The sequence below is a fragment of the Lepidochelys kempii genome, chromosome 24 (assembly GCF_965140265.1).
Source record: "Lepidochelys kempii isolate rLepKem1 chromosome 24, rLepKem1.hap2, whole genome shotgun sequence".
NCBI lineage: Eukaryota > Metazoa > Chordata > Testudines > Cheloniidae > Lepidochelys > Lepidochelys kempii.
This window is the reverse complement of record NC_133279.1, coordinates 12,715,545-12,730,074: the sequence shown is the minus strand read 5'-3', so window position 1 is coordinate 12,730,074 and position 14,530 is coordinate 12,715,545. Positions and strand designations below refer to the sequence as shown.

Here is a 14,530-nt window from a genome sequence, read left to right as displayed (position 1 = left end):
TGGGGTGTGTGTAGGTAGGTAGGTAGGTAGGTGTGTTACACAACACAATGCACACATGCATGGATCAAGCCAGCTCACAAGAACAGTAAAGGGGAAAGTGGGCACACAACACGTGCACCTCCACAACCCCAGCAGGGGTGTGACCCTGTGTGTGTGCAGTGAGGGTTGTGTTAGTGCAGCAGTGTTGCTGTGCATAGCGGGATGTGTGTGAGTTGCAGATTCATGATGTGTTCACATGCTGGGTGTCTGTGTGTCTCTGCGCTGTGCCCATGTGTTGCAGTAGGTGTGTGCACTGTGTGCTGTTTTTGTGTGCAGTGTGAGTACAACTGGAGCTGGTTGCTCCCCCACCCCCGGCAGGGAGGCCTAAGAATAGGGACTGGGAATCCCGGGGGACAGCCACTGCACAACAACCTGACGCAACCCCCGGCTTCCTGCCAGCTCCTCACCAGGCACAGCCTGCTTGGATGGCTCCTCAGCCCCAGCCCCCAAATGCCCGGCCCAGCTGGCTCCCTCTCCCTGGCCTGCTCCCCCTCCTTGGTTCCACCGTCTTTCTCTGGTTGCCCCTGTTCTTTCTTGGTCTTTCCCAGCTGCTAGCCCTCATGCCACCTCTCTCTGCCTGGTAGCACCCACTGACAGAGCACATCCCCAGCTCTGTGACCCTGCCCCCTGGGAAGTCCTGCTCCCACAGGAGTGGAAATGCCATGGGGCTGGGAATTCCACCCCCATCTGTTCCCAATTATCTCTTGGGAGTTTGTGCAACAGGGGAAATGGGGGAAGCTGAGACCTCAGGGAGTTGACTCACCCCACACAGGGGGATAGAATCCAGACATCCTACGTTCCAGCCCCCCCCCCCCAACTACTAGACCCCAGAACTCCTGACTGCCCCCTCCCAGAGCCGGAGATAGGACCCAGGCATCTTGGCTCCCAGCTCTAACCCACTAGCCCCCCACTCCACTCCCAGAGCTGGGGATAGAACCCAGGAGTCCGGGCTCCCAGACCCCCCTGCTCCCTGTGCAAGGCAATGCTGCAGACACATGCCTTCCCTGCCAGTCCCTTGGGTGATGTGGGTGAATGGGAAGCAGATTGTGCTGGGGTGTGTGTGGAGCGGGGGAGATTTAAGGGGATTTCTGCTGGTTTGTGTCTTCTTTGCTAGACAGATTTAAGGCCCCACCTCTGTTTCGGCGTGTTTGTGCAGTGCGTATAGTTCTGTCTGTTCATGTGTTTCGGTGTGTTTGTGCAATGTGTGTAGCTCTGCATGTACCACGCCCTACTGTGTGCGTTGGTGTTGCTGTATCTCTGGGGTCAGTGAGCAGGACTGTGTCTGGCTCTGGGTGTGTCCAGAGGACTGTGGCGGAGCGCTCTGAGTGGGGGTGTAGCTTGATGTACCCAGTGAGCCGCCGTTGGAATCCGTCCCAAGAGGATTTGGAAAGAATATTCTGAAGATTTGGGGATTAAACAGAAAAAAATTGGCATCTGTATGGAGTGGGGGAGGGGAAATCACTGGGGCTGGGGGCAGGGCCCAGCCACACCAGAGCTCCCAGGGCACTGGGAGGCAGGACTCCAACATACAATTCCCAGGTCCCTTGAGTCTAACCACTGCATCCCACTTCCCTCCCAGAGCTAGAGAGAGAAGCCAGGCGTCCCAGCTCTCCCTCTCCCCACTCCAGCCTTCCCCAAGCTGGGGATGGAACCCAGGAGTCCTGGCAACACAAACTCTTCCTAAGAGACCACCATAGGTCCCAATCCTTCACTGGTGCCATCGGCTCACAGTGCAGGGGTGGGGGGGACAGACTGTCCCCCCAACACCTGCCCCCCATCCCCCCAAATCTGAATAGTGAGCGGCCCATCAATTGCCGCGGGCGTCAGAAAAAGCTGTCGGGCTTCCCAGGCCCAGCAGGGCCCGTTGCCCCGGTAACGGGGCCTTGTGGGAACGGAGCCTGCTGCGGCCCTATTGAGGGCAGGCGATGGAGGAGGGGGACAAAGTCCCCAAGGGAGGAGTGTGAAAAGGCCAAGGGACCCCCTCCCCCCTCAGCCCCGGCAACATGTGGCTGCGCTCCCACCCAGATTCGCGTCCCGCAGCTGCCCGGCAGTCCCGCCAATCACCAGCCCCTGCCCAGAGCAGGGGGCTGGGAGCCAGGACTCCTGGGTTCTCTCCCTAGCTCTGGGAAAGGAGTGTGGTCCAGTGGGTTAGAGCAGAGGGGCTGGGAACTAGGACACATGGGTTCACTATCTAGCTTTGGGAGGGAGATGGGATGCAGGTGTTAGAGTAAGGGGACTGGGGGCTAGGATGCCCGGGTTCTCTTTCTATTGCGGGCCGGGCATGGGGTCTGCTGGGTTAGAGCAGGGGAGGCTGGGAGCCAGGACTCCTGGGTTCTATCTATGCCTTGATGTGTTTTGATTCTTAGGTGATGGTTCTTCCCAGCACTTGGGAGGCTTCCTGTTTGTTGTGAGGCCCTGTAATGAGTCAGTGAGTTCTCACACCCCAGTTTGATTCATGACAAGGGCCCAGCTGATACTAAGCTGGGCCCCTGAGCAGGAAGGTAAGGGCTGAATGGAATAAGGGGAGAAAGCTCCTTCCCCACCCCAGAAGGTTTCCCTCGCCTTTGACCCTCTCTTGCCCAGCACTGAGATACTGCCACTTCTGGAGCGGGGCAGCTGGGGAACAACCGCACAGTGAGGGTTTGGGGCAGGAAGTGAAGAACAATCCCATGCCTAAGCACAACCCCAGTGCGTGCGTGTGTGTGTGAGTAGTGTGGGGGGGGGGGGGGAGGGCATCAGCCTGGAGATTGGGGTTAACAGGCCACAGCGTCATATCCCTTTGGGAGCTTTTTTCCGAGCGCACGCCCGGGGGGACCTGCGGGATGAGATCATGGAAGAAAGTGGGGCAGAGCGCGGAGGGTAATTACCTCCAGCGGGAGGCCGGCTTCATGCCACGCACGGAGCCGAGGCTGTGGCCAGGGCACTGGGTCCAGGGGGAGCACAACCTGTGGAAAATAAACAGCGCCTGGCGATGGAGCTAATTAAAGCATCTTCCATGAGTCGCCTGGGGACAGCATGCCAGGGCTTCTCCGCACAGACTGTGGGTTGGATGGGAGACCCTTGGGGTAGCGGGGTGGGGGTGGTTAGTGGGTGGAGTGCAGGGAACAAGGGGGGCATTTATATGCCTGGGGGGGGCTGGTGTCACAGCTTGTGGTTGATAGGAGATTGACCCCTAGCTGGAACCAGAGTGAACCCCTGTATACCCTGCCTCCCACTGCACCTCCACTATATCCTTCTTCCCCCTTCTACCCTCCACTGTGCCCCAATATAAACAGCCCCATTATATCCCCATGTACCCTGCCCCTCAATATACACAGCCCCATTATATCTCCATATACCTTGCCCCAAGTGTACCCCAATTCAATATACACAGGCCAATTATATCTCCCATGTACCTTGCTCCCACTCCCCCCCAATATACAGAGCCCCATATATCTCCATATAACCTGCCCCCACTGTGCTCCCCCCCACTGCAGCCCCAAGACTCCCTGCTCCCCCAGACTCACTGGGTACCCTGCCCCTCATCTCCTCCCCCCGCTCCCCCGCACCTCAGCTTGACCTGCCTGTGGCGCCCTGTTGCCATTCAGGGGCTGACAGTCGGTGATGGACGGTGTGGCGGCCATCTGCTCCCCGTGTGGGGACGGGCTGGGAGTTGTCTGCCCTCGCCGTGGGCTGTGGAGGCCTCCAGATGGGACTAGGCCTCGGTGGCCATCATGGGCCTCCTGTCCGCAACGGGGACTGAACCTGCCCTGATTGTGGGGAGTCCTAACATTTGCCCCACAGCGGGGCAACATGGATGCTGATGTGATCCCCACAGCCTCCTTCGACTCACAGGGGAAACTTGGAATCAGAGAAGGGATCCCAGGAGTCCTGGCTGTCAGCCTCCCCTTGCTCTAACCACCAGACCCCACTCCCTTCCCACAGCCAGGGGGGCAGAACCCAGGGGTCCTGGCTCCGAGCTCCCATAGGCAGATTGATGAGGGGCACATCCTGGGTGTCAGGGGGAGGAGGCCAGGGTGCTGGGCTTTGCAGCAGGCTTCCCCTCTGTTCTCCATGCCAGGCCCTGTCCCCTAACCCACCATTCCTCCTCCAGGAGCTATCTCATGAGCTGCCCATTTCAGTTACGGTCCAATGTACCTGCCGCAGACAGTGGGCCGAGTGGGTTAGAGCAGGGAGGTCTGCGAATCAGGACTCCTGGGTTCTATCCCCAGCTCTGGGAGGGGACTGGGATCTAGTGATTAGAACAGAGGAGCTGGGAGCCAGGACTCCTGAGGTCTGTTCTCAACTGTAACCTTGTAGAACCCACTGCCTACGCTGTGCCTCAGTTTCCCCATCTGTGAATTTGTCACAGTCACCCAAAGCAGGATGGGGAATTTCAGCCTTGAGCAGAGGCTGGACAGCAGCTGTGAGCACAACACTGAGCTCCCCCTGCCATTAACCAAGCACCTCTTGTGTTGGAGTGGGGGGAGGGCAGACTGCGATCAGCCCCAATCCCTTGGCACGTAGGTTGGGCTGCTGGGACTTTAATTTCTCACGAGCACTTCGCAGGGCTCCAGAGCCCCCAGGGCTGCCCATCCCCACCTGGATATCTGCGCCTGGGACGGGGAGCAGGGAACTGCCCCTCACCCAACTAGCTATAGATGTGCTCCCTGTGTGGGGACGGGCTGCGAGTTGTCTGCCCTCGCTGTGGGACTAGGCCTCAGCGGCCATCATGGGCCTCTTGTCCACAATGGGGACTGAACCTGCCCTGATTGTGGGGAGTCATACCCGTTGCCTACACATCCACAGGCACATCTATCTATCTATTTCCAGACACCCCCTCTATCTATCTATCTATCCTGGCAGTTGGTTTACTGTATAACCAAGCACCGGCCCCTCCTCCCCCTTTTGTCCCTGTGAGGCGAGGCGGGCGGGGGGGTGGGGCCGCTCTCACCATGACGACCTCTGGCCCCCTCCGTGGGGTCGGGGACCCCGATTGTACTGCCACGTTGTGCTTCATTAAATCTTGATCGGAGTTCATTAAAAGTGTGGTTTGGACATTCCTGCATAGTCTATTAATCCTGGCCCCCCGCCCCCACCCCTTCCCCCTCCGCTCCCAGCCCGCAGCACCATTATCCCCAGCAAGGGTCACAAAAGTACCATCTGTTTCTGCCGCGTTCATTCCCTCCTGACATGTTGGCAGTGTGGGAGGGAGGAGATGGGGGGCTGCGTAGCTGGGCCTGCCTGCCTTCCTCTGGGCATTGCCCTGTGGCCTCCTTCCCTCGCTGGGGTGAAGAGCCCGGGGACTGGCGAGCTATGGATCTAGCTAACCCCAGACACCCCCTCTGTCTATCCCCAGACCCCCCCCCCCCCCCCGCATCTATCTATCTATCTATCTGCCCTGTCTGTTTGGAGTGCAGGCACGTCGGTCTCCATGGCCCACTCTAATACGCTGCTTCTCTATAGAATGTGGCATCTGTTAAAGGCCGCAGCAAAATGTAGTTCACCCAAAATCTTCATAGACGGTGGAGACAGGAATGGCTGTCACTCCTCTCCCTGCCCTGGAGCCAGATTACAGCCAGTGCCCCCATAGAAGAAAGGGCCTGTGTACCATTCACCACCCCCTAAATCAGCCAATGCCCCCACCCCAGGGCCAGATTACAGCCATCGCCCCCTGGAGGAGAAAGGCCCCATCTCCCATTCCCCAACCACTTTGATGGGTAGGTCTTACAGTCGCGTGGGGCTGTGTGTGGTGGGAGACACAGAAACAGGCTCACCCCACAGGGGACCTCTTCATTCCCAGCAGCGGCATCATTGTCCATGCTCAGCTTGCTGGGAAGTATTTAATTTGGATTTTCAGGAAGCTCTCTAATCCCTTCGAATGGATGGAAGATGAAGGCCAATACCCCAGCCAGGGTCATGGTGCCCAGCAGGGCAGGCCTATTGCAGGGCTGGGGGGAAATACCCCAGGGGTGGCTTCATCACACCAGCAGGCCTCATTTGAGTGACGGGGCCAGGGCAAAGCTACAGGATGGGGTGGGGGGGTGAAGAGGGGTAAGATGGGGTGGCAGGATCCCATTTTCCTCATGCGGGGATCTTTCAAAATTTTGGGATGACCTGTAATTTGTTTGGATTCCACCAACCACCCAGAGATCCCAGCATGGGGAGCTAAAGGTGGATGGTGGATTCCTTATGGCCTCTGCCCCACAACATCCCTCACCCTGGCGTCTGGTCACATGTCCAATTTCATGCCCACCGTCCAAGCGGCTGATGTGTTTGGGGTTGGGGGGAGGGGCAGGTGGCCCCTCACTAATCCTGTAATCTTGTTAAGAGAAGCTGATTGATTGCCAACAATCCTTACAATTAATTAGAAAAGGGGACAGGGAGAGGAGAGGCTGGTGAGGGGCGAGGGTGGGTTGGCTGGCAGTGCCAGGTCACCAGACTGTCATTGTTCATGTGGGGCGGGGGCAGGTATTCGGGGGGGGGGCTGTGGTGAGAGGTGGCACCAGCTGGAAACAAGGCGGGAGGGGCTGAGGGGGACGATCCTGCCCATTGATCCGTATTTCCTAGCTGTGGATTTTCGCACAGTCGGTCGGTTTAAGCACGCAGCCTTAAACCCCTCGCTCTGCTGGTGGATTAAGCCCTCAGCCCATTTGCACAGGGCATATGTCGTGCCATTATGTTCACTTGCATGCGCGCCGGCACACACACACACACACACACCCAAACCTGTTGGCATTTTGCCGCCACCTGATGGCCAAGTAGGGCGATGACGGGTGACTCCCACCCGCTGGGCCTGTCTCACAGCAAATTCTTTACATGCTTAAATAATTAATGGCTGGAGGGAGGCTGTGGCAAGGGGCCATGAAAGCCGGGCATCCCCCAGAGATCCAGGCGGACGAATTCTTCACCCCTTCAGAACACCCTGGGAAAACGCTGGGCAGGCAAGGGAATGAAATTCCTGCCCACAGCCCCAGTAACTCCAGAGCTCTGTGGAAAAGAAGGAGAATGTCTGGGACGGGAAGGCAGAGCATCTGGCATAGCACTGGGCATGCATCTGGGCCAGTCACAAGAATCCCCCCTCCCAACAGCTCCCTGAGAGGGAAAAGTTTAAGGGCTCTGCAATGCGCAGGCCAGGAGAGGCAGGGATAGCAGAACCTTGGGCCTGGCCTACCTTCCCGGGCCTTGGGGAGAGCAAGGCAGCCTGCACTGTCCTTCACATGCTCCTACATTGGCAGCTCGGCTGTCATATCATTGGTTCTGAGCCAATCACATGCTCCAGGGTGGCAGCCGAGCACCTGTAGTGGTCAGGAAGAGTTTTGCACCCCCCCCCCCAAATGCACAACTGGCCAGATGGCTTCTGTTCTCCCCCCTCCCCCCCGCTGGCCTTCCTCTGCAGCCTCAGGGATCAGCCACAGCTGGGGACAGGACACTGGGCAGGGTTACCCACTACTAGGGAGCTCTTTCTGGCTGCCTGGCTGGTGGGTCTTGCGCACGTGCTCAGGGAAGGCTGATCATCAGACTCTGGATGGGGCAGGGATGACCCCCCAGGTCAGATTGGTAGGAACCTTGGGGTAGGGGTTTGGGGTTTTTTATACCTGTCTCTGCAGGGCGTGGCTCTCCCAGGCAGCTCTCACCTAGCCAATTCCCCACTGTGGCAGGTAGTCGGGCATCAGGGCACCTCAGTTCCTCCTGTTCTCTGCCTCGGCACTCAGCAGTTGAGTTTCCTGAGGCCTGAAATGCTCCAATCTAAGGTTACGGGGCTCATTATCCAGGGTTCTGTGGTGGCCCCAGCCTGGGCTCTCCTGGTGCTTTGACTCCATGGCACTGTGAATCGCGGGTACACGGGAGGTGGCGAGGCATGGAGGATGGGGGGAGGTGCCTGCACATACAGCCACCAAGCTCTGCTTTCTGTCCCCATCCCCAAATCCCAGGACAACCCACCCCTGGCCAGAGCCTGCAGCTCCTGTCTATATAAGGACCGGCAGTGGACAGTAGGGGGCCTGGTGCCACCCAAAGCATGGCGATGCCATGGATGCTGATGACTGTAATGCTAGACTGGGGCCAGGATCCCATCACCTGGGCAACGGGCCCTGCTCTGTGTGTGCGTGTGTGCGCACGTGGGCAGGCGCGTATGCCCCTGCTGAATGGAACTAGCCCTGCTCTGTGTGTCATACCCCTTGTACTGCTCCTGGCTCCAGGGGATTCTCCTGCAGCTGATCCCTGAGCAGTGGGGCGGGTGGGGACAAGTGCTGAGCTCTTGCCCTGAGGAACTCTGGGCCTAGCCAGCCCCTCACTGGCCTCTGCCTCATCCCGTAATAAACTGAGCTGCCTCCAGGAACTCCAGCCGCATCCCTGGGCTGAGTTCACAGGACAGCGGGGGCAGTGCTGGGAGATGTCCCAGCTGGTGCCAGCTAGCGGGAGGGACGGGGGGAGGGCAGGGGGCGTCACCCAGGGCTGGAAGCTTGTCCCTTCCCTTCACTCTGCAAGCAGCCAGAGGCTGGGCACACACAGGCTGGTGTAGCCCCACGGGGACTCTTCTTCCCAGAGGTGGGGACACTTGTGGGCCTGGGCACTGGGTAAGTGTGGGGATATGGGGTGGGGCAGGCCCATAGGTCTGATGTGGGGTGGTGATATGGGATGGGATGGGCCCATGGGTCTGATCAGGTGGGGATGGGGGAGGATATGTGGCTGGACAGGCCCATGGGTCTGATTGGGGGTGTATGTGGAGGATATAGGGTGGGATGGGCCCATATCTGATCCTAGAGGAGATACGGGGCAGGACGGGCCTATTGGTCTGATGGGAGGGGAGGATACGGGCCATGGGTCTGATCAGGGGTGGGCAGGGAAGCAGGTTACATCCCCAGCATCTCCCCCCTGGCAGCAGGACTGGCCTCCAGGCAGGGGAGATGGGGCAGAGCCAGAGGGATAAAGGACAGCGCCCCCTAGCGCCAGATGGGGATATGGGGCAAGGCCGGGGGGGAGGCGATGAAGGTCAGAGCCCCTTGGTGCCAGGCTGGGGACAGGGGCACAGCCAGGGGGTGAAGGGCAGCACCCCCCCAGCGCCAGGCTGGTGAGTTGGGGCATGGCCGGGGGGATGAAGGACTGCACCCTCTTGTGCCAGGTTGGGGAGATGAGGCACAGCCAGGGTGATAAAGGGCACAGCCCCATAGCACCAGACTGGGGACAGGGGCATGGCGAAGGGAATCAAGGACAGAGCCCCCTAGCATCAGGCTCAGGAAATGTTGCATGGCCAAGGGGATGAATAGCAGTGCGCCCTGTCACCAGACGGAGGAATCATAGAATCATAGAATATCAGGGTTGGAAGGGACCCCAGAAGGTCATCTAGTCCAACCCCCTGCTCGAAGCAGGACCAATTCCCAGTTAAATCATCCCAGCCAGGGCTTTGTCAAGCCTGACCTTAAAAACCTCTAAGGAAGGAGATTCTACCACCTCCCTAGGTAATGCATTCCAGTGTTTCACCACCCTCTTAGTGAAAAAGTTTTTCCTAATATCCAATCTAAACCTCCCCCACTGCAACTTGAGACCATTACTCCTCGTTCTGTCATCTGCTACCATTGAGAACAGTCTAGAGCCATCCTCTTTGGAACCCCCTTTCAGGTAGTTGAAAGCAGCTATCAAATCCCCCCTCATTCTTCTCTTCTGCAGGCTAAACAATCCCAGCTCCCTCAGCCTCTCCTCATAACTCATGTGTTCCAGTCCCCTAATCATTTTTGTTGCCCTTCACTGGACTCTCTCCAATTTATCCACATCCTTCTTGTAGTGTGGGGCCCAAAACTGGACACAGTACTCCAGATGAGGCCTCACCAATGTCGAATAGAGGGGAACGATCACGTCCCTCGATCTGCTCGCTATGCCCCTACTTATACATCCCAAAATGCCATTGGCCTTCTTGGCAACAAGGGCACACAGCTGACTCATATCCAGCTTCTCGTCCACTGTCACCCCTAGGTCCTTTTCCGCAGAACTGCTGCCTAGCCATTCGGTCCCTAGTCTGTAGCTGTGCATTGGGTTCTTCCGTCCTAAGTGCAGGACCCTGCACTTATCCTTATTGAACCTCATCAGATTCCTTTTGGCCCAATCTTCCAATTTGTCTAGGTCCTTCTGTATCCTATCCTTCCCCTCCAGCGTATCTACCACTCCTCCCAGTTTAGTATCATCCGCAAATTTGCTGAGAGTGCAATCCACACCATCCTCCAGATCATTTATGAAGATATTGAATAAAACCGGCCCCAGGACCGACCCTTGGGGCACTCCACTTGATACCGGCTGCCAACTAGACATGGAGCCATTGATCACTACCCGTTGAGCCCGACAATCTAGCCAGCTTTCTACCCACCTTATAGTGCATTCATCCAGCCCATACTTCCTTAACTTGCTGACAAGAATACTATGGGAGACCGTGTCAAAAGCTTTGCTAAAGTCAAGAAACAATACATCCACTGCTTTCCCTTCATCCACAGAACCAGTAATCTCATCATAAAAGGCGATTAGATTAGTCAGGCATGACCTTCCCTTGGTGAATCCATGCTGGCTGTTTCTGATCACTTTCCTCTCATGCAAGTGCTTCAGGATTGATTCTTTGAGGACCTGCTCCATGATTTTTCCAGGGACTGAGGTGAGGCTGACTGGCCTGTAGTTTCCAGGATCCTCCTTCTTCCCTTTTTTAAAGATTGGCACTACATTAGCCTTTTTCCAGTCATCCGGGACTTCCCCGGTTCGCCACGAGTTTTCAAAGATAATGGCCAATGGCTCTGCAATCACAGCCGCCAATTCCTTCAGCACTCTCGGATGCAACTCGTCCGGCCCCATGGACTTGTGCACGTCCAGCTTTTCTAAATAGTCCCTAACCACCTCTATCTCCACAGAGGGCTGGCCATCTCTTCCCCATTTTGTGAAGATAAAGGGCAGCATCCCCTAGTGCCAGGCTGCAGAGATGGGTCATGGCCAGAGGGGTGAAGGGCAGTGTGCCCTAGGGCCAGGCTGGGGAGATGGGGCATGGCCGGGGGGGGTGAAGGGCATTGCCCCTAGTGCCAGGCGGGGATATGGGGTACAGACAGAGGGGTGAAGGGTAGTACCTACTAGCATCAGGCTGCAGAGATGGGGTATGGCCAGGGGGGATGAAGGGCAGCACCCCCTAGTGTCCGGCGGGGTTATGGGGCACAGCCAGGGGGATGACAGGCAGCACTATATTGTGCCAGGCTGGGGAGATGAGGCATGTTCAGGGGGATGAAGGGCACTTCCCCCTAGCACAATGCTGAGGAGATGGGACACGGCCTGGGGGAAGAAGGGCAGCGCCCCATAGCACCAGGCTGAAGAGATGGCTCACTGCCAGGGCAATGAAGGGCATTGCCCCTAGCGCCAGGCAGGGATATGGGGCACATCCAGGTGGATGAAGGGCACCGCCTCCTCATGCCATGTGGTGATATGAGGCACAGCTGGGGGAATGAAGGGCAGTACCCCCTAGCGCCAGGCTGGGGACAGGGGCATGGCTAGAGGGATGAAGGACAGTGCCCCCAATGCCAGGCTGGGAACAGGGGCATGGGCAGGTGGAAGAAGGGCAGTGCCCCTTGCACCATGCTGCGGAGATGAGGTAGGTCCAGGGTGTCATGGAGTGTGTGGGAGTCAGGGCCCTGCACCCCCCACTTCCTGCGATTCACCATGACTCTCAGCCAGCCAGTAAAACAGAAGGTTTGTTAGATGACAGGAATACAGTCCAAAACAGTGCTTGTAGGTACAGAAAACAGGACCCCTGAGTCAGGTCCACCTTGGGGGGTAGAAAGCCCAGACCCCGGTGCTGGGCCTCCCTCTGTTTCCCCTGCCAGCTCCAAACTGAAACCCCTTCCAGCAGTCTCCCTGCAGCCACACCCCCGGCTCCTCCTCCAGCCTTTGTACAGTTTCCTGGGCAGAAGGTGTCACCTGGCCCCAGCCCCCTCCTGGGCTCAGGTTACGTATCATCACGTGAGGTCACACCCTGATATCCCACCACCATCCAGCACCAAAGCAATGTTACCAGGTCAATACTCCCCACTCCCTACTCCGTCACACAGGGGGATGAAGGACAGCGCCCCGTAGTGTCAGGTGGGGGAAGTGGGGTATGGCCTGGGGGGGATGAAAGGCAGCACCCCCTAGTGCCAGGTGGGGAGATGGGGCATGGCAATGGGGATGAAGGGCAGGGTCCCCAACACCAGGCAGGGATATGGGGCATAGCCACGGGAGTGAAGGGTACTGTCTCCTAGTGCCAGGAGGGGGAGATGGTGTAATGCCAAAGGGAAGAAGGACAGAGCCCCCTATCGATAGAGTGGGGAGTTGGGGCATGGCCAGGGGGATGAAGGGCATCCCCCCTAGGCCAGACTGTGGAGATGAGTCTTCGCTGGGGTAAGAAGGACAGAGTTCATTAGTGCAAGGCTGGGGAGAAGGGGCACAGCGATGGGGATGAAGAGCAAAGCCCTCTTGCGCCAGGGGGAGATGGGGCTTGGCCAGGGGATGAAGAGCATCGCCCCTTAGCGCCAGGCTGGTGAGATTGGGAACAGCCAGGTTGAAGTGTAGCACCCCCTAGTGCCAGGCTGGGAAGATGGGACACAGTTGTATTTCAAAAAGAAAAGGAGTACTTGTGGCACCTTAGAGACTAACCAATTTATTTGAGCATAAGCTTTTGTGAGCTATTTCAGTATATCTCCAATTGTATTTCAGATTTGCAACCATCCACCGTGGTCCCAGTTTATCCTCCCAGCCTGTCCCAGCAGCATTGGTGGGAATGGTGTCCAAGGGACCTGCCACCATGTTCCTCTGTCTTCTCCTTGGTGCCTTCACAAGAGGTGAGAGTTCTCTGCAGACGATAATCTCCAAGTAGTGACAAGAGCCAGACATGGACCGACTTTCCCCTGCCACCCAGCCACCCGTTCCCCATTGTTCACAATTCTCCCAAACAAAATCCTGCCAGGCTGAAGTTTTCCATGATGGGTCTCACTCCAGAGGGCACCATTTTTTGGAAGTTTTGTTCAAATCTGTCTGAGCTTTTCTGAGTTACAACCAGAGGATCCCAAGCCCCAAAAGTAATCAATGTTAGGTTTTTTTGCCCAGCTGTCATGCCAAAACACTTGTACCAATTTCCTTCAAACTTGGCTTGTTTTGGAGCTCTCACTGGCATCTAAACAACAAGCCAAGCAGGATGAGAAATGTAATAAAGGGATTTAAAGTTATGGATATTTCCATCTCTATTTCCACCAATGATCCCATTAGAAATTTTGCATGTAAGTCAAATGAGAAAAGCTGGGCCAATTTCCTTCAATCTTGGCTCGCTTTGGAGTTCACAGGAACATCTAAACAACAGGCCAAGTTGGATGAAAATGGAACAAGGGATTTAAAGTGGCATGGTGCTTCAGCATATTGTATTTTTCTGAGGTTGGGCGAGAAGGTGGGCCAGAGTAGGGGATTCTGGTGTGTGGTTTCCTGGAATAATTAATGAATACTCAATTTTGACATGAAATCTTTAAAAATTAGAGGTTAATTAAGTCCCCCCTGTTTCAGAGTAACAGCCGTGTTAGTCTGTATTCGCAAAAAGAAAAGGAGTACTTGTGGCACCTTAGAGACTAACCAATTTATTACAGCATAAGCTTTCGTGAGCTACAGCTCACTTCATCAGATGCATATCGTGGAAACTGCAGCAGACTTTATATATACAGAGAGAATATGAACCAATACCTCCTCCCACCCCACTGTCCTGCTGGTAATAGCTTATCTAAAGTGATCATCAGGTGGGCCATTTCCAGCACAAATCCAGGTTTTCTCACCCTCCACCCCCCACACAAATTCACTCTCCTGCTGGTGATAGCCCATCCAAAGTGACAACTCTTTACACAATGTGCATGACAATCAAGTTGGGCTATTTCCTGCACAAATCCAGGTTTTCTCACATCCCCCCCCACCCCCATACACACACAAACTCACTCTCCTGCTGGTAATAGCTCATCCAAACTGACCACTCTTCAAGTTTAAATCCAAGTTAAACCAGAACATCTGGGGGGGGGGGGTAGGAAAAAACAAGAGGAAACAGGCTACCCTGCATAATGACTTAGCCACTCCAAGTCTCTATTTAAGCCTAAATTAATAGTATCCAATTTGCAAATAGAAAAGGAGTACTTGTGGCACCTTAGAGACTAACCAATTTATTTGAGCATGAGCTCAAATAAATTGGTTAGTCTCTAAGGTGCCACAAGTACTCCTTTTCTTTTTGCGAATACAGACTAACACGGCTGTTCCTCTGAAACCTGTCAATTTGCAAATGAATTCCAATTCAGCAGTTTCTCGCTGGAGTCTGGATTTGAAGTTTTTTTGTTTTAAGATAGCGACCTTCATGTCTGTGATTGCGTGACCAGAGAGATTGAAGTGTTCTCCGACTGGTTTATGAATGTTATAATTCTTGACATCTGATTTGTGTCCATTTATTCTTTTACGTAGAGACTGTCCAGTTTGACCAATGTACATGGCA

General features: G+C 55.9%; 1 protein-coding gene across 1 annotated transcript in view; it reads left to right on the top strand.

Moving 5' to 3' along the window:
* Nucleotides 1-8,511: 8,511 nt before the first annotated feature.
* NPHS1 (NPHS1 adhesion molecule, nephrin) overlaps nt 8,512-14,530 on the top strand; it is a 24,429-nt gene continuing 18,410 nt past the window's right edge. The window contains 2 exon segments of the mRNA XM_073322573.1: nt 8,512-8,597; nt 12,733-12,857. Of these exon segments, the coding sequence (XP_073178674.1) occupies nt 12,797-12,857 (61 nt within the window). The 5' untranslated portion in view covers nt 8,512-8,597; nt 12,733-12,796.